Here is a 26,463-nt window from a genome sequence, read left to right as displayed (position 1 = left end):
TGTAGCGGTCGTGATGATAGGTAAAACCAGAGTCCTGTCAGCAAGTCGCGTTTGCTGCAAGAGGTATTTCGCATGCCCGCACACTGCTAACAACACCATCAGTATTGAAGAATTGAGAGCACGGCTCAGATGCCATCGGTGAATCAACGAGGCTGGGCCGGGTTGTTCAAGGTGAACACATGATCAGGCTGAACGCCACGGGCGTTCGTGGTAAGGATCTTCGCAGATTCCGATAGTCTTGGCCATTTTGGTCATTTATTGCCTGCTCAAATGGATCAGATGTTGCTCCTGCCGCATACAGCGACGTTAATAGCCCGCCGTGCATGTTGCAAAGGTCAAGGATGAAGTTCTTGTTGAGAATTGAGAGACTGCCAGGATCTGGTCATCCGTGAGTAGACCCTTTACATTCTTCGAAACATTTCCGTGGCTAATTAGGCCCGCGGAGATGGATTAGGTGTTTGAGGTGGGTGAAAAGTGATGTTGCGGAAAATGGGGTACTTGAGCTTGGGCCAACAAGAATTCAAGTTTCCCCAGATCGGAAGGATGCCGGCATCATCTTCAAGACACCCTCATACTTTCGCTTTATAATTCCACCATGTCTTGGGTCAAACGGCGGGCTGGTCCCCTGATCGTCTTAGGCACCTCTGCTGCCGGCGGCGCTGCGTACCGCTTTTTCGGTTCCTCGAAGTCGTCCGATGAATCGCTCAATCCCCACACCTTTACGCCGTACACACTCGTCGAAAAGCAGCCTGTATCCTCGACCAGCGCTATATTCATATTGCGTAATGCCAGCGGTGCGCCAGACTCGCAGAGCGTCAAGGAGGTCGAGAAGCGCAGCGTTTGGAGTGTACAGATCAAGCAGCCGCAATTGCAGATTGCACGCGCCTATACACCACTACCACACACCGTCGATGTTAAGAAGGACGAAAATGCACCTCAAGATATGAGGCTTTTGATACGACAGGAGACCGGAGGAGAAGTCTCAACATACTTGCACCGGTTGCCGGAGCAAGCAACAATTGAACTTCGAGGCCCAAATGCTGAATTCGAGTTGCCTCGCAATGTCAAGGAAGTCGTTTTTCTGGCAGGAGGGACAGGCATTGCCCCAGCTATGCAAGTTGCACAGGCTTTGATCAGGAGAACAGGCAGTAAGATGCACATTTTGTGGGCAAACAGGCGGCGCGAGGAGTGCATAGGCGGTGTCAGTGACGATCAGGGAACCGCGAGTACATCACAGAATCGACTGGGCTGGTGGAAGAGTGTCCTTATAGGCTCTAGCGAGACGGCGACGCTGGTCGGACTTTCGAAGGACGATTCAACAGACAGCGAAGCACCTCAGCATAAGGGCCTCATTGTTAAAGAGCTGGATGCACTCAAGGCGAACAACACGGTCGCGTCATATGGGCTGAAGGTTCAATACTATGTTGATGAGGAGAAGACATTCATTCAGCCAGAAGATGTCAAGAAAAGGATGATAAGCTCATCGCAAGAGAAGGGGTCGAAATTGATCATAGTATCTGGCCCTGATGGCTTCATCGAGCATTGGGCTGGCAGGAAGCTTTGGGCTGATGGTCGGGAAGTGCAGGGCCCGCTTGGCGGCGTGTTGAAAGAAATGGATCTTGGTGACTGGAAAGTCTTCAAGCTGTAAAAGTACGTGTACAATACCAATGTGATACCCATGTTCGACCCTCCCTACACGGACAGCACCCTTACTCCCGCTCGGACACGCAACAGGGCTCAGTCACAATTGTATTAGGAGATGGAAGTATAAAACTGACCGTGCTTAATTCACCGCTGTGCTACAATGCAAGCCGTCGCAACAAATTGCCCGTTGCGAAATCCTATGTCGCAACGGATTTCCTTAGGGCCAGGGTGCGGCGTAACTTCCGCTCGTTGATAATCTGGATTACACCGCTCATGCTTTCACTTCAACTTACAAATTTTTGGTTGATCGCCGAGCTCCGCAAATACTTTATCGCTTTTCCGCATTGACTCTCTTCCTACGACATTGACTTCATTCCTACCCCAAAGTCAACCCTGCCGAGTGTTGTGCGACCTCTCGCCACGCGACATCATGACTACCGATCCCGAACTCGGCAGTTGCACGCCTTCGCCAATCAGCGACCACGACACGAAGGATCCCAATGCGCGCCCAGCCTGCTTCAAATCGACGCTCCAGGAATGCCTTTTCGTACTGTCGGTCACCATGGCTGTGGCCATGACAAGTGTTCTCACCGGGTCGATCACCGTTATGAGTTCCTTCGCAGCAAGAGACTTGGGCATGACCAATGCGCAGATCACCTGGATGAACGCCGCGTGCTCACTGTCTGCCGGCGCACTACTACTCTTCTTCGGAAGCATTGCTGACCTGTTTGGACGCAAGACCATGTTCATTGGCTCCATGTTCCTCTTCTCGGTGGTGAGCTTGGGTACTGGCTTCGCCAAGGACGGCATCACTATTGACATTCTTTGCGGCATCCTAGGTATCTTCTCAGCGGCCGCTGTTCCACCCGCGCAGGGCATACTCGGGACGATCTACGACAAGCCGAGTCCTCGCAAGAACAAGGCATTTGGTTGTTTCAGCGCTGGCAATCCACTTGGCTTCGTCTTTGGGACGATTCTATCTGGCCTTTTCACTCAGCTGTTCAATTGGAGAGCCGGCTTTTTTCTGATTGCGATCACGTACCTTCTCACCTCCATTGTTGCCGTACTGACTGTGCCTACGGACACGATGCCGAAGCAAAAGCTTGACCAAGAGACTCTGAAGAAGTTGGACCTGCCCGGAACCGGAATGACTATTGCCGGTATCGGCATGTTTTGTGCGGCCCTCAGTCTGGCGGGTGACGCCCCAAATGGTTGGAAGACGCCATATGTGTTAGTACTGCTGATTCTCGGCCTGTTGTTGATTGTCGCATTTGTTGTGTGGGAGCTCAAGTATCCTTACGCCATAGTGGACATGAACGTCTTCAAGGACAGAGACTTCTCTCTAGTAAGTGAGCATACCGAATATTTGGACATCCACTGACATGCATAGTTACTTCTTATCTTGTCGCTCGGCTTCCTTGGTTTCCCAGTATTTTCGTTCTGGATAGCGCTGTACTTCCAGGTCGAGCTTGGCTACAGCGCTCTCATGACTGGTGTGCACATGCTGCCCATGGTAGTGGTGGGCCTGATTGCGAACCTGGTTGCTGCATTAATCCAGCACAAAGTCTCTAACAAGCTTCTAGTGGGCATCGGCGCGTGGTCGTACGTGGTAGCGTTCACCCTCGCTGCTGTGCAGCGAAAAGGCGATTCCTACTGGGCTTTCTCATTTCCTGCCTTGTGCTTGTGTGTACTTGGGGCGGACTTCGAATTCATCGTTGCTAATGTAAGTCGGCTTACGTGACTAACGCCAACTATCACTGACTTTGGTAGATGTATGTTCTCTCCTCGATGCCCACAAATAAGCAGTCCATCGCTGGCTCGCTGTTGCAAACCCTAACTAGACTTTGTACCGCTGTCGGCTACGGTATCGCTACTGCTGTCTTCGATGCCGTCGAGAAGAGCCCGCCTCACTCCGGATACTACGCAGACAACGCAGTGGCACCATTTGCCGCTGTCTTCTGGTTCACTATGGGCGTTTGTTTCCTCGCCGTGCTTTTCGTTCCTTTCCTTCGCATCACGACGCAAGGCCACAAGGGCGACACGGGCCGCGTGAAGCAATATAATACCACTATCGAGTCACCAACCGACAGCGCCTTCGGCCTCGATCACAGCCACGCTGTCGCGTCCAAAAGCGAGAAGATGTGACACAACGACGTGGAGACAACCTGAAGTCTTCTTGAATATTTTGAGCTCTCTCTGATTACTTCGGAGCCGCTTTGAGTATTAAAGCTGCTCACCGAGCACGGTCAGCTATGCATAGAGTAGAACCGCACGAGACTGTATATTAGATAGATAAGACCAAGCATTCACTTGACAGATACAACATGTACGAGCTAACGCTCCGCCACCATCACCACAAAGCAGTGCTCCGGCTGGGAATCGCATCAGCGTCGCCCCTCCCCTCTTGCTCCCCATCCCCACAAGCACACCAAGACTAGCATGCTAGACGGGCCCTGCAAGGTCGGTCTGTATACGAACGAGAAAGTCGATCGCAGCGTTGTCTTACGACTTTCGAGCGCATCCTTGTAAGCCATGGTTTTGACTTCTCGAGTTGTTCGCGGCACAAGGGTGGTCATGCCGTGAATAATCCGAGAGCGAGGTTTTTGGAGCGCGAGAGGAGGCAGGGCGTTTTTCTTGCGCGTGGACGGCGGACGAGTATGGGGGACTCGGTCGCGGGTGTCGCTGCGCTGGGGTTTGATCTTGCTACACCTGTGCAGACTTTCCGAATCGATCTATAAAGTCGCGTTAATTGAACGCGAGAGATTAGAAGCAGACGGACGCGTTGAATCTGCTGTGGTGGCCGTCTGCTACGTTGACGTGACTAAGGCTGCGAGGTAAGTGCTTGCCTGCAGGGTGGAGTATCTTGATTTTGGTATATATTGTATCAGACGTGGTTGCAGACAGGGAGATGAGTAGAGAGCGTGGCTGAGATGTTATATTGAATTATAGAATTCTGGATCGCGGTACCGAAGGCAGTACCGGAATTGAGTGATACCTGATTTCCTGTCAGTAGCGCTCAACGAACCAGGAGGCATGACTCCCAGACCACCCTCGTAGCCCAGTGTCCATGCAAGGTCGACCATCTAGAAGCCCTTGTCGTGAATATCCTCTGAGCAGTCCGCGCCTTCCTTCGATGACAGCCCTTGAGGATACGAGACCGGGCTGAACATGGAGTTCACTTGGACCTGTGGTGTTGACATAGATGACGCAGATGGGGACATGATCGAAGGCTGGCTCTGGGATTCGTGCGCAGATGCTGGAGAAGGGTTGCGAGCAGTAGGATTAGCGCTGAGTTCATTTGCTTCAGCTTCTGCCTTGTCGCGCTCCTTCTGCAAGTCAGACAAGGCAAGCAACTGGTCTTTAGCATCCGCCTCTGCACTCTTCAAGATCTGCTTCGACTCTCTGAGCATCAACTGCGCCACCCCATTCTCTGGCTCCAGCGCCTGCGTAAATAGGTTAGGCACAGAACTATAGAAGTTGTGTGATTCACTTACTAGACCAGCAGTGGCGTGTTCCACGGCCTCCCTTGCGAACTGCAGATACTCGCCGCCCTCTGCTTCGCCTAGAACGTTGCAGCACATAATTCGCAAGATTAGAGGGATGTATGGATCTTGATAGTATTGCCAAGCTAGTTTCTCAGCTTCGTCGCAGTCGCGTTTAGTGTACAACGAGCACAGCTCGAGGTATACTGCTTTGTAGACTTGTTCAACGTTCGTTAAGGGCCGTCGCGTGGTGTTCATTCTTGCAGACCGCGGTGGAAGGTTATCTTCTAGGGAAAGACTGCGGTAGTCTCAGCAAGAACAGGAGCGGTCCGAAAGGTGGGTGGTGAAGAGGTTGTAGTCGCTGTACAACTGTGCGAGGTGACTACACTAGGTAGCAGTTCCCGAAGCGGCTTAATGCCTTCGCCGTTTGCTTGTTCCCTACTACAACGGCTTCGCACGGGACGGTCAAAAACTCCCACTGACACTTCACCCAGAGTCCTCTATCTTTTGGAGCTGTTTGATAGCGCCATCATGTCCACACTCAAGCATCGTCGCATGCGTAACAAGTCTAAAGAGAAAGATGAGTTCAAGTCTACGGACATCCTTTCCTCTATAGGTGACAGTGAGGAGATCGAGCTTGATAAAAGTGATTCTGATAGCACGCTGATGCCGCTCAAGATGAAGAGTGAGCAGAGTAAGCAAGTGCCTTAAGGACCAGCACTCATATGACCTTGGTCCAAGGAAACTGCTGCCAGAGATGCCTCCTTTTCGTGACCTGCCATACCCACAAGTTTCCAATTATCTCAGCAAGCAGGCTCTATGAAGGGTGCATAGCGCTTTGACACAGTAGAAAGCAACACACCGATCCTGTTAACCAGTTTATAGAGAGATCGACCGGTCATTCAACTCAAGAAGAGTTTCGTATTCAGGACGTCGATTTTGCGGGCGAAGATGTTCAAGCCCAGGTTACTCATTTGCTCGCACCTATGTGTCGTAGATTTCCCTCCGCTATAATTGTAGACTTCTAACCATACTGCCTTCTACACCTCACATGTTCCCAATCTTCTCGTTGTGCTCCCGAGTGTCTTTGCTGAACATACCCGGCGCCGCACCCGTAACTGAGCTCCTCCTCCGTTCCACGTCTCTCGCCTCCTCTGTATCGTTATAGTCGAAGAGCGGGTTGCCACGCTTATCGAAGCGGTGCGGGAGTTCTTTGGCGATCTTGACGCAGTCGAATGGGTTGGTAGTCTTGTGGAATATCTCGTCCATCTCCTCCAAGGAACGACCGGCGGTCTCAGGGAAGAAGAAGTATACGCTGGGAACGATCGCGGCGTTGATCACCGCAAAGATGATGTATGTCCGCCATTGGATGTTGGCGAAGGCCACTGAATTCAGGTCAGTAAAGTTTAGTAAATTAGACGATAGCTACCTGCCTGGAGTGACCATAACCACCATAAAGTTAAATGCCCAATTGGCCGTTGTGGCGATGGCGTTGGCGGGGGCTCGGATGGAGAGTGGTGTCACTTCTGCCGGATACAACCAAGTCATCCCGAGCCACCCAACGGCAAAGAAGGAGTTGAAAACGAAGAGCATGACAGTGGCAACTAAAGCACAAGCTTTGTTTTCAACGTTGCTGGTGGTCCCTGCGAGAATGCACATGGTGGCGCTCATACCAACGGCACCAAACAGCATCAGTTTGCGGCGACCATATCTCTCAACGGTGAAGATGGCGATCCAGGATGCGATGAAATACTCAGTTCCATTGCAAGCAGCGAGAAGACGACTCAAGAATGGCGAAAGACCGAGTGATCCTTCGAAAATTGTCGCCGCATAGTAAGTGACCAGGTTGATTCCAGAGATCTGGAGACTCGTTAGCACGTTCTCTAGCGTGTGTTAACACCGACACGTACCTGTTGGAACATCTGATTGACATAAGCCAGGACTGTGCGGTGGAAGTTTCTGTTGCGGTTCGTCTTGAAGCACTCCCTGAACCCGCCTCTTGACATCTCGAACACAACATCCTTCACAGCCTGCAGCTCTGCAACGATTTTCTTGTCTTCCTTCGGAAGAGCACTAAGTGCAGCTAAGACGTCCCAAGCCTCATCGTCTCGCCCCTTCAATACGAGCCAGCGTGGGGACTCAGGCAATCCTGGAATCAAGATGAGGATGAAGATAGCAAGTATGATCTGAAAGCCGATCGGGAAGCGCCAGGCGATGGAGCTTGGCTCCAGGAAAGAGAACCCCAGATCGAGCCAGTAACTAAGCATGACACCAAAGACAATCAGTGAGCCCTCGATCATAACCATCTGGCCTCGTCTGTGGGGTTTCGACGTTTCTGATTGCCACGTAGGAACCGTACTAGTATTCATCCCGTTACCGAAACCCGTGATCCAGCGCCCGACAATGAGCTGCGCGAGGCCGAACGATGCGGTCTGGATCACAGCGCCGATGATCATGATGACACTCCCGATGAAAATAGTCTTCTTGCGTCCGAGCATGTTACCAAGCCAGATGGTTGCAACAGCGCCGAAGAAGCAACCGAGCGTGTAGGCGCCCACGGTGATAGCCTGGATGGTGGCTGTGTGGCTTGCATCGCCGTTGGGAGGATTGAGGGTGTCGATCTCGGGGAAGTAGTGGACGAAGGAGGGCAGAGTGAGCAGCCCGCCCATCACACCTTGGTCTATACGGTAAATGAGCGAAGGCTAGTACATAGCTGACGTGAGGAGAGTGTACCATATCCGAAGAGTGCAAAGTCAGTGCCTGCAACGACAGCAATGGCAATATTGAGCTTCGTGCCCGTGAGGCCGTAGAACTTCTTGCCCATGATGACAGTGTGTACGGCTTAGCGCATGTATAATTAAAAAGAGGCGAGTTACAGGAGGATTTAAATCCCCGACCAAGCGTAGATAGCAAAGTACGTGCGACAGCAAGATATAAAAGTGCGCCTCCCAGCCTTTTGAATGATCAACCGTCACCCTCCCCCTGCGGTGTAGCCGGTTCCGTTCTTACATCCAACTCTACTAGCGTGCAATGACCGTGTGGCACCAGGGAAGCCATGATGCATCGTTGTGAGGAGCGATGACGTCTGGTGTAGAGCCGCGATGCGGAGTGCGGGGATCAGCGGGTTCGGCACATCATTTGGGGATGGTGCAAGCGGAGAGATGGAGAGACATGCAAGGCGGACGGGTTAGTGGGCTGCGTGATTCGCTGCTCCACAACGGCCGTGCAGCGTGCTGCTATGGCAAAGACACGGATTGCCTGATCGAGTCGTTCCGGGTCGTGCGAGGTGGCTCTTTTCTTGAGTCGCATCGCGTCGAGGCGGCGCCGGACGGGAGTCAAGCCTGTGCCGAGCTAATCAAGCCGCAGAGAGTCCGCTGGCGTATCAGAGGCTTGCTTGTCTGCATGTCGTCCTATTCTCCGGGCATCTCTGCCGAAACATGCAGCACGTAAGATCGATCTCCAAGCTGATCATCAATGTCAAGCCGCCGTGCTGGGAGACTTTGGACGCCGTTTGAGCATTCCCAGGAAGTGGGGTCTTCTCGGAAACAACATCAAAGTATATGTTCACGACAAGCATGCAAAGTAGGAACACAGACGCCGTCGGACGCTCTTGGATAAAAATGGGGTAAACGCTTGTCCGCACAACAGGCCCGTCCAAGCAAGTTTTCCCGCATCACGTGTGGGTGCGTTCACACCACCGGTAAAGTCCCCTGCGCGAGTTACCAAAAGTGGAGATGCCGCCTCACTCAGCCCTGCTTGGAGGACGCTGCGGGCAGCTACGTGCAGCCACGCGTAGCCATGCGCGTTCGAGAAGGCATCCAGAACATTTCTGGGTACCTATTTGGGCAACCCACTTTAGACGAAAAGACGCCCAAGAGTTAATCCCCTGACCGACGAGCTTGGTTCGTTAGCTCAGATCCCCATAGAGTTTGTGGAGTAACAGCGATGGGCTGCTAATGGATCTTGCAAAGACGTTCTGCTGCGAACACGAGATCAATCTACCTCACTGACCTCCTTTCTAGTGGAACTACTATCAGTAAAACGCATGTCCCCCGACCTGTTTCTAGCGCCCTGCAGCATGAGTTGCACCAGATCGGACTTCGTAAAGTGAGCCCACAGGCGAGGCAGAGGTCATCCTGTGGTTGTGGGATCTTGTGGAAAGCTCGTGTCGCGAGAAGGCTGTTGTTTTGGGTGTTGTAAACAGTGAGTTGAGAAGAGCTGTACCGGTAGAGGCGTGTTGGACCGCACCAAGGAAATCGTTGTACTAGCCAACGATGTCTCACGGCCTCTTTCTATAACGACAATATCTCGTCAAAATCATCATTAAATGTCTGTGAAATCTACTAAATCGTCAAGCTGAACTTTGTACCTCACTGGTACAGCCAGTCCCACTGCTTCTTTAGCCTGCCAAATCCGATTCTCGGTGCGTAGTTCTCGACCTTGTCCGCGCCGTAATCGAAGACAGAGTAGTGCCTCTTCAGGAAAGTAGTGCCAATCAGCGCGAACCCATACCCTCCACTGGCGTCGAGAGGGGGCATGCACTGGCCACCCGGACTGGTGAACTCGTCACCACGGATGCTGAATGAGACGTCGTCCTCCTCGGCGCCCTCGCCAAGAGTGAAAGTAATTGCCCATGAAGCGTTGAGGTGTTGGCAATCCATCCTCTCATCGCCCCACATGAGCGCGGTCATGTTCCAGCCCAGGTTGAAGTACACGGCGCTGATAATTTCTTCTGGGAGGGAAATTCTGCCTGCGCCTGTGTCGAAGACTGCTCGGCCGCTGCCGTACATAGGCCATGTGGTGTTCGCCTTTGGCCAGACGCCCTCCACGTCCGTGGTGTCGGGCAAAGATCCCACCTTCATGGTTACGGTTGCATTCGGGTCTCTCGTCACCAAGACGTTGACGGATCTCAGCGGTGCGCGCCAGACTTGGTACGGGCCCTCCTTCAACAGCGGCGCGTACACGACATCGCCTTCCACATACTTCTCCTCCTCGCTGCCACCGATTGTCAGGACACCATTCTGCTCTCCTTCTTCTCCGAGGTTGTTGCCATAGAACAGACCGACACGCGGTTCGTCGAGCTGCCCATCCCATAGCAGTGTTTCCACAAGCGAAGTTGTGTTGTCTTCAGCGATGCTGCTGAATCCCAAGCCGACAAATCCATCCGCCGTGATCCAGCGCCAACTACTCTCATTCACGCTCAAGAAGGTCTGGTTCCATTCGAAGCCGCCAGCATGGTCAGCAAAGGTGTCGATTATTGCAGCGCCTGCAACGCTGTCACCGTCGATGTACGGGATACGAGAGAAGGAGTTCAAGTCCTGAGAGGTCGAAGAGGCGTTGGTGGAGTACGAAGTCCGGGCATAGGGACGTGGATTGGGGCAAGAAGTCTCGGTGCAGCCGGTGGAGGTGATCCATGTGGTAGAGGAGCCAGTGTCGAATAAGAGGAAGTAGGTTCTTGGGGGCGAGCCAACGGAGAGTGCTACTGAGGACTGCACAGATTAGTTGAATGGCATCAACCGTTCGACTAACAACGTACATAGCTATCCTGGATGCGAACCGGCAGTTCCATTACAGCAGCCGCAGCAGCCGAAGCCGCAGCTAAGAGACCGAATGACTTCATGGTAGATTGTGTGGTACAAGAGTCGATCTGAAGCGAACGATAGTTGGCAACGCCCGATGCTGCCGAGAGAGCGGATTTATAGACTCCTTGGACGTCATTGCGGTTGAAATGAGTGTCGTATGCACAGAAGCTCGCGATTTATTAATAGTGGTACCTTGCAGGGAAGCTCATAGGCTAAGTGGCCGAGCGCGCCGTAAACTCGGTCAACCGTCTGGTTTGGTAATGGACCGATACGGGGATCTGTGTGTCAGATAGCTTTGGGCACCACAAAGGAACATGATAAAGAAGTGACTGGATGAAGGTTACAGCGTGCTTGATGCCCTTGAGATGTTTACATTGGGAAAATCGTGGTGAAGGCTGCAACATGATGCCGCACAATATGCGATCTGACTTTTCCATACCGGCCTCTAAGATGCTCGAACTCCTTGCCGAAAGCGAACGCCGATGCTGTAAAGATGAAATGTAGGGTATTAGTTGCGCAGAGTCTCTCTCGCCGCAGGCTCTCTCTCGATTTCGTACTCGATCTCGCGCTTTGCTCCCTTGGGATCCCTTGCAGACTTCTTCTTTGGCTTAGATGGAGGTGCGGCGGGGCGTTTCCTCTTGAGGTTTGCGAGTGCCTTTTTGAGAGCTGCATTATCCTCGCCGTCAGACTCATCCTCGTCTTCGCTTGCGCTCTCGCTGCCGTCGCTGCCACCCTCTGAGCCCTCATCTGGACTCTGGCCGCCAACCCAATCCTCGAAGTCCTCCATCTCGTCGTCCGAGTCGCCTTCGACGTCGCTCACGTACTCGACTTGGCCGACACCGTTCTCATACTCATACTCGTTCTCCTCTTCGTCTTCGTACTGCTCTCCGTCGTCCAGATCCTCATCACGCTCAAGCTGGCCTTCCTTCTCAAGACCCTTCATGACCCGCTTCCACACATTCGGCTCAACGTTGATTGGGCGGTCACCGTACGCACCAGAGCGAAGACGATCAATGAGGACTCGTTCAATGGAGCGCTCGACCTTTGCCGCGGCCAGCGCCTTCCTCTCTCGTGCATCTTCGCGCCTCCTGACCTTGGGCGCGAGGCGGGGCACCAATCTTTCGCCGAGACGTTCATCTTCCTTGGCCAGCTTGCGGATGCGAATGTTGACTTGGGTCAACCGGGTCAGACGCTGCTTGTTCTTGTGAACGAGGAACTTGGGAAAGTACTGCAGGTGCGAGTCGACCATTTCCAGGGCCTTAGTGTAGTTCTTGGGCAGCTTTATGCGCTCCCACCACTTGTTCGGCAAGTGAGCACGCTCGATGGCCTTGATGTACAGGTAGAGGTCGCCCGTCTTGGGATCGGAGCGGATCGTGGCATAGCGCGAGTTTGCGAGCGGGCAGGACTGCTTGCTGCAGAAGCCAGAGACGTTGTGCTCATTGCGACAGAAGGTCTGGTCTTTGGTCGTCTTCAGCTTGTAGCTGCAAAAGTCGGTGCCGATGACGGACCACACGATTTCGTCTGGTAGAGTCAGTGTTGGTTCTCGATCCTGTCGCCTTTGCATGCATACCGGAAGCCATTTTGTGCGGTATTTGTTCGGCGTTGTTGTTGGTGAAGGCTCGCAGCGACGCTCGAAACATTTTTGGCGGGCAACCAAGATTTCGGTGGAGCCGGCGGCGCAGGGGCCACTTTTGCGGAGAAGGAGCGAACCACGACGCCTGCAATTCATCACCAGCGCCATGTGAAGGCCAAACCGCGCGCTCTCGGCATGAGAGCTGCCACCTTATCAGCGAGAAGCAGCCGTCAGTTTCTGCGGCAGACGTGTCGCCCTGCCCGCCTACAGCGCTCCTGCCTGAGTACGTGCAGAGATGCTATCGACCAGCCGTTGCGCCGGCCCGTGAGCCTCGTCCAGCGCCGTCAATTCCATTCATACCTTGATGAGCCGACGATATATGCCTTGTCTACAGCATCTGGAAAGGCCGCGATAGCTGTCATTCGTATATCAGGCCCAGCATGTCGACAGGTATGCATGGCCCATCGTCTGAGCTCTTCACAGACATACTCATGCGCCACAGGTGTATGAAGGACTATGTCCTTCCACTACGTTCCCAAAACCGCGCTACGCGACCCTTCGCAAGCTCTACAGCCCTCACCAACCGCCGTCCCCCGAAACAATGCTAGATTCGGGTGCACTCATCCTCTACTTCCCTAGTCCGAACACCGTCACTGGCGAAGACCTCCTTGAGCTGCACGTGCACGGAGGTCCTGCGATTACACGCGCAGTACTAGCTGCTATACCTCAGTGTGCAGCATCGACCGACGCGCCTGCTGTGCAGTCAATCAGATATGCTGAGCCCGGAGAGTTTACCCGTCGTGCGTTCGCCAACAACCGCATGGATCTACCGCAGATCGAGTCGCTAGGAGAAACGTTGTCTGCTTCGACTGAACAGCAGCGCCAGATCTCTGTTCGAGGCACGACGTCGTCGCTGGCTGTGCGATACGAGCAGTGGCGCATGCTGCTACTAGCAGCCAGAGGAGAATTGGAGGCTCTGATCGACTTCTCTGAAGATCAACACTTCGACGAATCCCCAGCGCAGCTTTGCGCATCTGTTGCAGAACAAATTCGGGTTCTGCGTGCGCAGATCGAGGCACATGTTGCCAACGCAGTCCGTGGCGAGCTGCTGCGCAACGGCATCAGCATGGCTCTTCTTGGAGCTCCCAATGCTGGCAAAAGCAGTCTACTAAATCGCATAGTCGGGCGAGAGGCTGCTATCGTTTCACAGGAAGCCGGTACAACTCGAGACATTGTAGATGTCAGCGTCGACCTGGGCGGCTGGCTGGTCAAAATTGGCGACATGGCTGGCTTGCGTAGAGCTGGTGTAGTAGGGGAAGGTGTCGTAGGAGCAGTCGAACAAGAGGGCATAAAGCGTGCCAAGCAACGAGCGCTTGAGTCAGACGTCCTGATCGTGGTACAGGATGCGACTGCAGAGATGGACCCAGAGGTCACAGCAACAGCGAAGCAGTGCGTCGAGTCAGGCATCAACGTCGTTGTTGCCGTGAACAAGATCGACCAGCTTTCGTCAACGGTCGGCGTAGAAGACGCATGGAGAATAAAAATCCAGTCCACGCTCGGCATCGCAGAAACGCGCATTGCTTTCATTTCCTGCAGGGATGCATCGGCCGCTGTCACAGGCAAGTCCGGCAGTCGTGACGCAGGAAACATGCAGTTCTTTCTGACCACCCTCATCCAAACATTTCGCGACATGACGGCTGCCCTCGTCCCCGACTCCGAACCTGACCCCTCCATCTGGCAAGAATCTCTTGGTGCGACCGAACGGCAACGTATCCTCCTCACCGAGTGTCTTACGTTCCTTGAGGCCTTCTTGACAGCCGTCACCCCAGAACTCACCGAGGAGCATTCCGCTTATGGCATCGAACCAGACGCAACAGACGAGGTGGACATTGTGCTCGCCGCAGAATCCTTACGCAGTGCTGCCGACGCACTGGCAAGGATCACGGGGCGAGGAGACGGCGGGGATGTAGAAGAAGTGCTGGGCGTAGTGTTTGAGAAGTAAGTCGTATCCCAAATTTGTTTTGGCCCCAGAGGCTCACGGCCTGATGCCTGATACCGTTTGCCCTGCGCTCGGACCACTTTCGGCCCCATCACTGTTGGACAGCCTCGACAACTACATATAGCGTGGCGTCTGACAGCAGCGGGCCAGGTAACCGCGACCGTGAAGCCACGTTTGTGGGGTAGCCTCGGTTGTTATTTCAAATCTTTTGCTGACAAGTACGTCTCAGATTCTGCGTGGGCAAGTAACTACGTGTCGCCGCGCGTCCAGACTACCTACAATCCCGCACGCATGCATATGAACAATGGAAAAGAGAGGCAATGACAAATGTCAAATTTACAGAATGTATTGGTGGAGCTACCTCCACGATGCACACTAAAGATGTAGCAGAACCCCTCCTGGGCCACGACCACAGGTATCGAATATCAAAAAACGCCCCAAACGTTCCGTAACGCCGCCCGATGCTGCGCTCAGTGAAGAGCTATGCTATCTCTAGAATGCCGTACTCCTTGCTAAATTAACCCGCTACATTGTGTATCTCATCCTGCCTAAAATCGATCCAACTCCTTCGCTTGCTAAATGCTGGCTCAAATGTATAACGGAACGCTCATTGGAAGCACAAAAACAGGACAGCGCTATGCGCTAGTGTACAGAAAGACAATTGCGTGCGTACAGATACAGGGCCGAAGCCGAGGGTGATGGGTGTGCTGAGAAGGGGGGGAGTCGATGCGTCGTTGCGTCGAGTCTGCCTTGTTCGATGAGGGTGATGTGTGCGTGCCATTATGATAGGTGAGGATGTGCTGAACCGGTGAGTTCAGCCGGGCTAGTTATAGCCCCCGCGTCCGGCCATGTTGATTGAGGTGAAGGTGCCGTAGATGCGTAATGGGTTGGGCGCGTCGGAGGCTTAGTTGTATCCTCCGCGTCCGGCCATTTTGGCGAATGGGTTTTGAGTTGGTTTGAGGGTTTGGAGACGTTTCTTGATTGACTCGATGATCGAACGGCGCGTTCGAGGTTGCTCGTTGTGTTTGTCGAGGGCTTTAGTTGTATCCGTCTCGACCCATTGTTTAGAGGAGATGAACATATATTGTAGACGTTGGTGTTGATCGTGGGATTATCAATGCTTTAGTTGTAGCCGTCGCGACCCATTTGAATGATGCTGAGGCGTAGTATTGGGAATTGGTATGGAAGAAGTGGTGTTGACTGGAAGCTGATTGAAGAAACAGATGATTGAAGATGAGATGAAACGAAACGCCAGGAGAAGGAAACAACTTATAGGAAAGGAACTGGCAGACTGCTGAAGGCCTCTCGGATCTGTGAACTGGTGACTTGATGATGCCCCTGCCCTTTGCCTAGGCCAGGCATCTTTTATACAACCCACGCGTTGCACCATCTGCCACCAATCTAGCGGCCGCATTTGTGGCTTGCCCCCCGCTAGCGTCCGGAAGTGTGTTAAGGCATCTAGTCAGAGCGTGCAATACCGCTGCGCGGTTCGCCGTTCGTCGGAGCATTACAAGCTGCGGCGCTGCGCCGTAGGTAGGGACTAAAACGGGAAGTGTGCTCTGCCACATCTAACGAGGGACGTGCACATGCGGCTGATTACCTACCACGGGGCACTTGGACCCTGCCTCCTGCTGTGCTGATTAGGAAAGACATGTAGAGGATTGACAGGGTGCTGGCACTGCGGGTGGAATGACGACAAGTTGCGACAAGACTGCGCAGCGTTATTGGTGCTGCGTGAAGTTGGCCAGTCCTGGGCGGCCGCCCGAGTGTTGCCTGCACTCTGTCGGACCGCGGTTGATGATTCCTCGCGAACATTCCTCGAGCGGCAATCTCACCGTTCGCTACTCACTGTTCACTATTCTGCTCTGCTCCTTCGCGTTCCTCAGGCACATGAGCTCTGGCGAGCCCTGAGGGACCTCATTGGTTCTGCAGGACACAGTCATACAGCATCGCCCTGCCGAGCACCCACCCACAAACCCGCGAATAGGACGTTCGTTTCATGTTTGCTACACACGTTCCTGCCCTTGTGTGGGTGTTGCGCCCTTCGACTCCCGGTGCGGCGGCGAGGCGGCGCTGGCTGCGCCGTTGATCGGCGAACAGGCGCCGCGAGCCAGGATCCAAGAGCCGAACCGTTGCTTTGGAACTGTACTGGACTATTACTGTATCACCGGTACTGTGCATACAATTTGATTGTCCTCGGTCGTACGGTTCAATCTTTGACTGGTCGTCCCTCTAATGACGAGCAAGGTGCTCGCCTAAGGCTATGCGCACATGTCTTCACCAAAACAACGTTGCAGTCTTGTCGACCAGTTCCAGCTGCAGAGGCCGCCCCATGGCTAGAGTATTTTCGATCAACGAATCACTGCATCGCACATCCTCTTCCGACCTCGAGGGAATACAGCGTATGGCAGTGCACCGAGTGTTTCCCACGAGTATTCGACGGACAGCGATACGTAGACCCTGTCTTTGGCCATCGGCTCTCCAAACTCTGCGACGCGCACGATGCCGCTGCCTGGCACCTTGAACATTCGGAGACGAGGTGTTAGAGTAGCATTGCATATGCAGCTACGGCGACTTGTACCGCAAAGGTTATCGGCACCAGTGACGATAGCGACTTGATGATGAAGTTCAGCGCACCATGTTCAGCTGTGCCTCAGGTACCCGCCGGCGCAGTCACAGCGCAGCCAAATCGGGCTGGCGGCCGCTCCAAACGCGAGCTTAGACCGGAGGTTGTGCCGCAATTGTAGACTGGGTTGTACCTGTCTGGCTGAACTCGAGTTTTGATAGTTTGATCATTATGAGTCGAAACCCACCGGCGCAAGTTTCGAGTCACGATCTTGTGTAAGATTCAGTATCTGCATATGCGACTATCCAAATGACTTTCATCATATCTAGATGCAGCCAATCAAAACGCTCGGAGTGCCTGTCACTCTCTGTCCTCAGCAACGCCTTATTCGTAGGGCACGATCAGAAGACGCCAATCACGTCGACCATCAGCCTTATCTGCGGATTCATCACCGTTGAAGCTGCTAGGTATTGTAAACTGCCCCACCGTGCCGAAAGAGCGACCGAGGGGCAGCATTGAGCCATCTCGTTCCCCAAAATCCAATATGACACCGCTGAATAGCCATGTGCCTGTGACCACGAGGATATCGCCCAGGTATAGCACAGCAGAGCCTCCATTGTATTTGGAACACGAAACTCTGTACAATTGCGCTCTGGTACCACCGACCTCGCCGCAAAAACACCGTCCTCGAGACACACGCAGAAACGTTGTCCCTACGTCCCAAATGCATTCAGGCACTGCACGCAAGACGGCCCCCAAAAATAGGCACCACTTTTCCCCTTCGATCCGATCTTACACACGCGACAAGCGCGTCACTAGCTAGCATCCCGCGTAAGGCTGACGCCTTGGAGCTGCGCCGCCAGCCATTGTCTTGACCGGGCTAGCGGCGTGGGTGCGCCCAGCTGGACCGCGTGATTGGCGGGCGCGCTGTGGTACTGAGGCTATATTTGCTCCGTCTCAGCTCGAATGGGTGCTTTAGCGGCCCAGAGGGGTGCAACTTGGATTAGGTCATTTTGGTGCCTTTGGGGCGGGCTTGTGTCTGCCCGTGCGGTTTTGGAACACGTGGATGCGTCTGCTCCTCTGGGTACGGGTAGGGCTGTGTGGAATACTACTAATGAGATCATACAAGATGAGGGCGATTCTTGGGGTCTTGCACTATTGAGGGATGGTGGACGGTCACTCTCAGCTTTGCACCACTCTCGAAATGGAATCAACTGTTGCAGTGCAGTCTGGAGCACAGAGCAATATTCACCACAAAACACCTGCATTTGTACGGACTATCGTTACCCAAACCATTTGCACAGCGCCAATGTGACTTGTCCTCGATTGGAATCCTCCATTGTAATTACATGTCCTCAGCTGGAGATTCAGGCTTCTACCTGTGTATCTACGTGGCCGCCATCTTCCTAGCAGCTTCATGCTGGCGAGTAACACAGTATGCTCGAACAGGATGTCGATCTCTTCCTCGCTCATTTCTTGCAACACGATTGTGTAGTTTGGATCTGTATCGTACTCGTATGGGATATCTTAGTAAAGTAGGGTCTTCGACACTGAGATGCTCTCTGCCTATCTTCGCGTATGTGGGCTGACGAAGAACATTCGCCGGCAGTGGACTGAAATTGGGTTCTGCAGATTTGCCCTTTTTGGTGTTTTCGAGGCCTTTCCTGCTTGCTTCCTCATGCCCCTCAGCGGGATCGATAACCCTCACCTGGTTCCTCTCAACAAGCTCCGGGTGTTCATAATCTACGCACATACTACGCTTGTCCCGAGATATCTCTGGCATTGGTTCCTTCTTGCAATTGTCCGCTTCTCCACCAAGTGCAGTCCCACGTGCTCACTTTCTCTTATCTTGATCCTCGGCGCGATGGCCATGTTGTATGACATGGCTGCGTTTCTGCGAATATTAGATGTGTTTTAGGTTTCGTGGACTTGCTGTCCTTCCACGTTCCATTGATCCGTCTTCACTGGAGTGTTGCTCAAACAGTGTTGCGTTTTCGCTGGTACGTTCGTCCGAAAAGAGATGCCCCGAGCTGATCGATGGTGTTTCGATGTAGTCGCTCTAGTTTTGCTTCTTGTTGAGCCACGAGACTATCGTCCGGCAGGTCCTCTCAAAGCGTTGTTTGGATTGCATTGCTCTCATTGAAATTAAATAATGTAGACGACTGAGTGTTTTCTACCGCTGATCTGAATTTGCCGAGCGTGCGTGGCAAACCCCAGGGGGATCCCTTTTTGGTGTTTTTGATCTCCTGGGGTAAGACACGAGAAGGATTTGCCGTGTCCAAAGATCAGCAAGGCTGTAGTTCGCCATGGGGGGAGGGCTTTCTTGGGTGATACGTCCTTGATATGTGCATGCTGCATTTTATCAGCATCATAATCTAGTCCATGTATCGAATCGTTCGCGTCAGCCTGGGAGTTACCCTCTGTCAATCTATTTGCGACTGGGCTACTTTTTAAGTTTACTGTACTTTGTCACTGCATCTCCTTAAGTATAAGTTGCTGTCGAGCTTGGAGCTCCTTAATAGGGAACGAAGAGCCGTCGATTGTGGCAACGTTTGCCAGCTCATTTATATGTTGATCACGGGGCGGTGTTAGAAACGAGCCGTTCACAATGACAGGCCCAATATCGGGAGGCAGGTGATTGCGCTCCTCGATGATTGGCAAGATTGGAGCTAGTCCTGTCATGTCATCGTGAACATATTCTTGAGGGGGTGAGCGTGGCTGATACAGTTGCTCTAGAGCAGTGTTGAGTAGGGGCTGAGTTGTTCCCAGGGATATTTGCTCTTTTCTTTGGGCTAATACGTTGAATGATAGTATGGGTCCAACAGCACATATACTCTTGAAGCGAACATGGGGACTGCTCGTCAATATGATAGCTCACGTCAACCCAGGGGTTACTGGTATTTGTCAAGTCCATATCGAGAGTCTCCTCCGAATCGAAGACCTCGCTGGTATCTGTCAACTGCTCGTTTCCCTGACGTCTGCTGACTTTGTCTAGCTGCGAGTCCTGTTCATTCCCAGTATAAGCTAGCTGGCTCTTGGCTGAAGTGCGCTTAAGTGCAGCGTAAACGCTTGGTGCCGCAAGATTATTGTGAGTAGACTTGACGTGTGCTTCAAATTCTGCTTCTGTCGGTTAGGTCCCTACATTCAGTTTCTTAAGACCGGGGGTTTGAATTGAGTCAATTAATTTTTTCTGCACAGGAGCTATCTACCTAGGTATGCAGGCAAAATGATAATCAAAGAGGCTATCAATGCTGCACTGTTATCCCATTCCACTTTTCTGGGTGTGAACGATTAGATACTAGGCTTGAGATTCTGCGAGACGCTTTATGTGGGACCACCTTTGAGGGTTTTACGTGCCCCACTTTCTCGATACCGTGTCCGTGCACTCAATGCGCGGATTCAGTCAATGCGCCGAACCGCCCCAAAGCGCACCTGCAAAAATGAGGTTGTAGAGCCACATACAATAGTAATTAATATAAGATATTTTGGTGGAGTGATCTATAGACCTGTACGACAATATTACTCTATACAAGTTAATTATATAGAGTTGCAGTGCGACCGCTGCGGGTGGTGTGGGTGCGCAGAGGCGGAGGAGGCGTCGCAGGCTTAGGACGACTACGGGCACCCACACCACGACACGCAGGCTTCTGTTTGACTGTAGAAGCTTTTGAAGTCTTGCGATTGCCTCTTTGGGACAATTGTAGAGCTTTTGGAGCGTCGCGAGCTTGCTTCTGACACTCTCTTTCAGCCTTGCGTTCTGCTACTTCTTCTGCCTTCTTAGCTTTGAGCAGGTCTCTCTCTTCCTTCTCCCTCGCCCGTTGCTCACGCTTCTCCTGTGCTATCTTCTCCTTGTATAGTTTATTGGCGTGGCGTAGTTCAGCCATCTCTGCTTTTCTTGCCTCTTCTGCCTCTTCTTCTTGTTGTTTTGCTTGCTCATACTGACGTGCTTTCTCTACCCTGTGAGGAGAGTAGAACACTGCTCCACCGTGATAGTCCTGAGGATGCTCAAAGTGGAGAGGTTTGCTCTTCTTCTTGTGCTTCTTCTGGGTCTTAAGAACCTCTTTGAGGCCTTCTATCTCGTGGTGGAGTAGCTGGTTTTGAACTGAGATGTGGTGGAGCGAGCGGCTAATCTTCCTTAACTCCTTACTGCCCTCATCCCTAGCTACTTTACGAAGTAGAGTCTCAATTTTGAGCCAATCCTTACCAGAATAGACTGAAGTAGAGCTTCTGCTACTATCAGAGGCCTGTGGGGAAGGCTCAGCGAAGCGGTGAAGGATGACGTTGGGCTGGAGGGGTGCTATACCCGTTGCCTCAAAGGACCTGAGTATCAACCCCTGAGTGAATGTATCTGTCCAGGCCTTCCAGAATAGGTGGAAAAATTCGCTCTTCTTGATTACTGATAGCCCCTGACCATTGTGAAGGTGTGTTGTGAGTGCTTTTGAGTATGCAGTTGAGAGAGGCTTGAACATCACCACATCGAGCGGCTGCAGCGTGTGGGTAGAATGAGGAGGAAAGATAGCCAGGAGTATCCTATTCTCGTCACAGTAGTTGATGAAGTCCATCGTCACGTGCGACCCGTGGCCGTCCAGGATAAGTAGGCGCCACTTTCTTCGAGCTTTGGTCTTGGTGAAGCGATCGAACACCTGCTGGAGCCAGGCAAGGCCTATCTCATTGTTGGTCCAGCCAGAAGGTGACGAGGAAACAAGCACGGAGTGTACCCCTGACTCTATTTCTTCCACCCAGCTCGATTGGATAGTGCTGTTGGCTGACTCGTAGATGAGGCCTGGGGGCAGTGCTGATCCATCACCACACACACAAGCCAGTACCGTGACCCAGGCACGGTTGCCATCTTGAAGTGATGCCTTGACCTCCCCCTTCTCCACATACGCCTACTGAACACGTGTTTTGTTCTGGTGGTGATACCAATTAGGAAGCCCTTCTCATCCATATTGTAGGTGTGGCAACTATCTATCTTATATTCGGCGATCTTGCGTTGTAGTAGGTTGAAGTATAACTCATACTTAGTGTATAAATCAGCGTTGTGGCGATTAGAGTCCATCCCAGTTGAATACTGAGAGATGAGATGGATAGAGTAGTTGTTGATGAAGCGGGTAACCCAGCTCTCGCTCACCTCCTCGCGGGTTATCGCAGACGCGAAATTCTTAATCATCTCTCGTGTAGGAGGTATATGACGAGCAGTAAGCTTATCTATATACTCTACAAGGTCTGCTTCTTGTTGTGGTTGTAGGTTTCTGCGTGCAATACCCTCCTCTTGTCGCGGGCGCGTCTCACCCCTCCACGTGCGCGTCAACGTTGATCGCACAACACCATGATTTTTAGCTATTTTGGTCCACGGGATATCTTTTTCAGATGTGAAAGTATCACACTCTGCAAGGGCTTCTTTTAATCCCATCGCGTTGTGTTGCTATAGAGTTGAGATGAAAGGGGTGTTTTGGTGGTTCGGCGCATTGACTGAATCCGCGCATTGAGTGCACGGACACGGTAATCCACACCACCCGCATTTATTTCAAAATTTAACAAGGCATTCGGGACTTTGCTGACTGCAGTAAAAGATGAGATATATATACAATATTTCTCAGGATCAACATCAATTAGTCAGCAACAAGTAACTAATTGGCCTAATGGCCCAATGGCAAGGCGCTTGACTACGATTCAGTCGGCAATCAAGAGATTCCAGGTTGTAAGTATTCCCGCACTACGCAGGTTCGATTTCGAGTCCTAACAATTCACAGCGACCCCTGGTTAGGTCATAACAATCCTCCTTTTTTGCCTTTTTTGCCCGGTAGTTTCGCTCCTGTGTTACAGCATCTATCATCGCCTTGATCGCTAAAGATGAACGCTGTTGTGCCAGTCAGAACGGTGCACATGAAGGATCATTGCCATTTTTTGATACTGTGTAGGTATGCCAAAGTACCCACAAGGATAAGGATTGGAGCTTTTCTTCTCCGCACAAACTTCCACGAGGGGCGTCGCATGGTGGTGCCCGATTGCAGAAATTGGACATCACAATCCTCCTGCAGTACCATACTCTGTCTTGGCGATCACAATTGCTTTTAAAATATTCAAATTGCTCTAAACGTTCCCCGAAAGAGCTGTGGATCGCCTCTAGTCGTGAAACCTCAACCGCCCGAACCGAGCCGCAATGCAGTTTCATCCCTTGTATCCGCCGAGCCTCTTGATCAACAACCACTGAAACAAACCTGAATCGCTATCTAGGGTTCGCCAAGTCTTTTCGTAGTATATCGCTCATGCACGTTGCCGTTGCGACCTCACCACTGCAGCTTCGACACACCTTGGCCCAGCCAAGTAGAAGAACTGCCAACTTGGACATGGCATTGGCCTTCGGTATTCACATTTCCGATAGGATTTACTGCCGTTGACCAGATTTTTGGTTGCAGCTCTGTTTCGGTACGACGTGTTCCCACGTCGATATCCACTATACGGTGGACGAGACGAAGACCACGATGTATAAAAGGGTGCAGAAATCATCGTGAGCATGACAGGACACCGAGTGCGCTGTTCGCTTCACTTTCAAATTCATAGCGAAGCGCTGTTTCAGATTTGGCTGAGGTCAAGGAACCTCTGCCACAGTATCTTGCCCCTAAGGAACCTCTGCTTCGACACTCATTACTGGCCGTTGTGGTGAATTCCCGGTTGGAACCATTGTTTAGCTTTCGAACCAATCACAAACTCGTAGGATGTGGTGTTGTTACCAACACCATGATTATATCAAGATTAGCAATTCTACAAACATAAGATACCGGCTCCTCGAAGACTCTTTGTGGCTTCCGAAATTAAGAGAATACGCACTCGTACAGTTTCTTGATAGGCAACGGAATACATGATGTTATTATACTAGATTGATCATATTGAAGAGTGAATGGTTGCCCCATTTTGTGATATAAGGAAATGAAATAGCCGTAGAACACCACATCCCCCATACTCATACAGGCCATCATAAACATAGGTGGGGTAACATTCCCACGACATTGCAACGATGAAGAAAGATACATGTCTGTCCAAGACATGCTAAGATCGTTTCGAGCAGCTTTGTGATTAATGACCTCGCGAAGACCTCATACATCGGGTAAGACCAAGGCCAAGTACTGCTTAAGCAAATGCTCCCACGGCGGCCATACTGTTTGATATTAGCCGATAGCAATAGACACTCAGCAATGCAGAACTTACCCAGCAGCTCCCAAGAGCACGTAGATGAAAGCACGTGTTTTGTCTTTACCAGTCAGAGTATGATTAGCCTCTTCTGAAAGGAAATCCTCTGCAAGCAAGTCGACGAGTGCAGCGTAGATCAACAGTCCGGATGAGATGGCATTGAAGACACCGACAATGATAAGACCGAAGGCGCTCTCGGGATCGTATGAGCCGCGGGTCATGAGTCCAATGGCTTGGCCGATGGGTGCTGTAAAGCCAAATGCGACGACAAGAGCCCACGGCTTCCAGCTGTTCGAGGGATAAGGTACGGCTGCAATACGCGATCCAAGGCCAAGACCTTCGAACATTTGGTGAAAGACAATGGCGGTGAGCAAGACGATGAAACCATCGGCCGTAATGGAGACAGTCATGCCAACGAAGACAGAATGGAATAGGATACCCCCTTCAATGAGTGTGATCTGCATGGACTGCTTCTTTAGCACAAGTGGGTCAACGGCCTGCTCAACATCCTCATCAAAGTAGGACACCTCCTCGTGGGCGCTCTTTTCCTGAGGATAACTTGGCAGAGCCGGCATTCCGCGGTTGACCATGTTCATCATCTCTTCACGTTGGCGGACGTATTGTTCGTAAAAGACGATGAACCAAGGCGGCATCTCGGATCGGGGCTCCATCTCATCACGATTTTTGGGAAACGAGAAGTTGGCGCCTGGGTATGTGCTCTCAACCCAGCCCTTCTTATCGTCGCGGATGGTCAACATGGTCCTTTGAGAGTCGTAACTGTTTCGCTTTTGCATGGCGTTGTTCATTGCGGCCTGGAGACCAGGTGGCGGCGCGCCTCCAGCAAACTCCTGACCGGTAGCACTTCCATGGGAGTGGCCACCAGTCTTTGCGTTAAGCCACATTTCGATCACGAAGAGAATGAATAGCGAACCCATCATGATGACACCAGGTAGAGCCGGGTACTTCTCAGTGAAAAGATCTGGGAGGCAAGGATTGTTGAGAGATGCAAAGGCCGTTGGAAGAAGCTACGGGAATTAGTTTGGGCGTATGCGACTGGTTGCTGCACTTACATGGACAAAAGCTGTAGCAATCAGAACACCAGTACCGAAATGTTTGCAGAAGAAGAAGATCTTTGGTGGAATCTTCATCCACTTTACTTTCTTTGCAACAACCGGGAATCCAGCCCCACCGATGGATGCAGCAAGGACGATGACTGTACAGTCATTAGAAAGACGACTTACAGCTACATTCTGCGTATACACTTACAGACAGCACCTAAGTGGAGTGGAAAGTCGTACTCCGCACCATCAGCCTCACTCCCGCACACTGGCTTCTCCATGGCGGATGTTGTGATTGAAATTACGAGGAGAACTAAGACAAGAAAACGAGAGAAAGAGTCACAGACTCTAATTCAGAACTGCCAGCAGAAACGTCGCCAGCGACGGGGAAAGAAGGGAAACGAACAGAAGAAATGACGAACTCCCTGAGAACGTTAAAGAGTGGTAGAGCCCCAGATTGTATATATGGTACGGGCCGGGCATGAGGCTATATGCTGGTCAGGGTCTTGCCAGCAAAAGAAACACTAGCGTATCCTGACTGATCTGCAAGCCTCTAGAACGTATTGGGGGAAGAGGTTCATGACGCAGCCATACATGTGTGAGAAGGTAGATGCGTCACATAGAAGCGCGGAGGTTCAGACGCTGCCAGGAAGTGCCAGTGAGGCTTGTTCCTGGAACGCGTGGACCGCAAGGAAAACAGTGATTTGGAGCTGTAAGGCTGCAAGTGGATATCGTTGCCCGCATACGCCCAGTGACTCCCAAGATTATTGGCAAGCGGCTGACATGCTAGGCAAGTTGGGGAGGCGGCTGGGCGCGGTGAGGGAAGATCTGGGGAAAGACCCGCAGTTATGCGGCTTGCATTGTTGCGGCTCAAGTCTTGTTTCCGCCGAGTGGGACACCTTGCGAGGTGAAGAAGCACTGACGCGTCGACGATCCCCTTTGCTGCACTCCTGGTTGCAGGACCTCGGTACGCTGAACCAATGAACCGTTTCGCAAATGTACTGACGTGACTGGCCAAGACCCACTGGTTTCGCATTGAGCATGGCTGAGGAACTTTGGAACTATCTTTACCTTCGCGGTATCTACGTGTAAATTCGGCCTCGTCTCCGTAACACGCCACAGATACCAGATGGAACCTGCCATGATTTCTGGGCGCGCAAGGTGATTGGCTCATTATCGAAGGGGCAGGTATAGCCAAAACTGGCCGCCTCATAGCTACCAAGGTGTCACACATGCTGCCAACCTGTAACATGCCCACTCTTCTCAACTGTGTCTACTCAAAGCCCTTCATCTGTCATTTTTAAGCTTTTGTGTCACTCTCTTGATGATTGTCATAGTCTCGGTTCCCTGGGCGCGGACGCTAGCCCC

The 26,463-nt window shown here is 52.1% G+C and overlaps 8 protein-coding genes across 8 annotated transcripts; 3 read left to right on the top strand and 5 right to left on the bottom strand.

Moving 5' to 3' along the window:
* Positions 1-460: 460 nt before the first annotated feature.
* C7974DRAFT_107439 (uncharacterized protein) lies at positions 461-1,839 on the top strand. The gene has a single exon (XM_046134949.1). The coding sequence runs from the start codon at positions 596-598 to the stop codon at positions 1,646-1,648; it is 1,053 nt and encodes a 350-aa protein (XP_046001679.1). The 5' UTR covers positions 461-595; the 3' UTR covers positions 1,649-1,839.
* Positions 1,840-2,206: 367 nt separating this feature from the next.
* Positions 2,207-3,789, top strand: C7974DRAFT_431085 (major facilitator superfamily-domain-containing protein; the record flags this gene model as incomplete). The annotated part of the gene is made up of 3 exons (XM_046144751.1): positions 2,207-2,989; positions 3,035-3,367; positions 3,415-3,789. 3 exons carry the CDS (start codon positions 2,207-2,209, stop codon positions 3,787-3,789), a joined length of 1,491 nt encoding a protein of 496 aa, XP_046001678.1.
* A 938-nt stretch (positions 3,790-4,727) lies between these two features.
* C7974DRAFT_447371 (uncharacterized protein) lies at positions 4,728-5,384 on the bottom strand (the record flags this gene model as incomplete). The annotated part of the gene is made up of 2 exons (XM_046145631.1): positions 4,728-5,087; positions 5,139-5,384. 2 exons carry the CDS (start codon positions 5,382-5,384, stop codon positions 4,728-4,730), a joined length of 606 nt encoding a protein of 201 aa, XP_046001677.1.
* A 621-nt stretch (positions 5,385-6,005) lies between these two features.
* C7974DRAFT_107323 (general substrate transporter) lies at positions 6,006-8,077 on the bottom strand. Its single transcript, XM_046134947.1, has 4 exons — positions 7,860-8,077; positions 7,037-7,806; positions 6,560-6,986; positions 6,006-6,511 (listed from the first exon to the last, which is right to left on the bottom strand). Exons 1-4 carry the CDS (start codon positions 7,948-7,950, stop codon positions 6,174-6,176), a joined length of 1,626 nt encoding a protein of 541 aa, XP_046001676.1. The 5' UTR covers positions 7,951-8,077; the 3' UTR covers positions 6,006-6,173.
* A 1,179-nt stretch (positions 8,078-9,256) lies between these two features.
* C7974DRAFT_107320 (aspartic peptidase domain-containing protein) lies at positions 9,257-10,981 on the bottom strand. Its single transcript, XM_046134946.1, has 2 exons — positions 10,663-10,981; positions 9,257-10,615 (listed from the first exon to the last, which is right to left on the bottom strand). The coding sequence occupies exons 1-2, from the start codon at positions 10,744-10,746 to the stop codon at positions 9,497-9,499; spliced, it is 1,203 nt and encodes a 400-aa protein (XP_046001675.1). The 5' UTR covers positions 10,747-10,981; the 3' UTR covers positions 9,257-9,496.
* Positions 10,982-11,216: 235 nt separating this feature from the next.
* On the bottom strand, positions 11,217-12,288 carry C7974DRAFT_431082 (ribosomal L28e protein family-domain-containing protein; the record flags this gene model as incomplete). Its single annotated transcript, XM_046144750.1, has 2 exons — positions 11,217-12,229; positions 12,279-12,288. The coding sequence occupies 2 exons, from the start codon at positions 12,286-12,288 to the stop codon at positions 11,217-11,219; spliced, it is 1,023 nt and encodes a 340-aa protein (XP_046001674.1).
* Positions 12,289-12,476: 188 nt separating this feature from the next.
* C7974DRAFT_302401 (tRNA modification GTPase mss1 mitochondrial precursor) lies at positions 12,477-14,283 on the top strand (the record flags this gene model as incomplete). The annotated part of the gene is made up of 2 exons (XM_046137898.1): positions 12,477-12,731; positions 12,784-14,283. 2 exons carry the CDS (start codon positions 12,477-12,479, stop codon positions 14,281-14,283), a joined length of 1,755 nt encoding a protein of 584 aa, XP_046001673.1.
* A 9,350-nt stretch (positions 14,284-23,633) lies between these two features.
* Positions 23,634-25,524, bottom strand: C7974DRAFT_107281 (Fe transport protein 3). Its single transcript, XM_046134945.1, has 4 exons — positions 25,304-25,524; positions 25,108-25,250; positions 24,056-25,062; positions 23,634-24,005 (listed from the first exon to the last, which is right to left on the bottom strand). The coding sequence occupies exons 1-4, from the start codon at positions 25,374-25,376 to the stop codon at positions 23,978-23,980; spliced, it is 1,251 nt and encodes a 416-aa protein (XP_046001672.1). The 5' UTR covers positions 25,377-25,524; the 3' UTR covers positions 23,634-23,977.
* Between the last annotated feature and the right edge of the window lie 939 nt (positions 25,525-26,463).

Source organism: Boeremia exigua (assembly GCF_020726555.1).
Source record: "Boeremia exigua strain MPI-SDFR-AT-0100 chromosome Unknown C7974scaffold_2, whole genome shotgun sequence".
In the NCBI taxonomy this organism is placed as follows: domain Eukaryota; kingdom Fungi; phylum Ascomycota; class Dothideomycetes; order Pleosporales; family Didymellaceae; genus Boeremia; species Boeremia exigua.
This window is presented reverse-complemented; position numbering and strand designations above follow the sequence as displayed.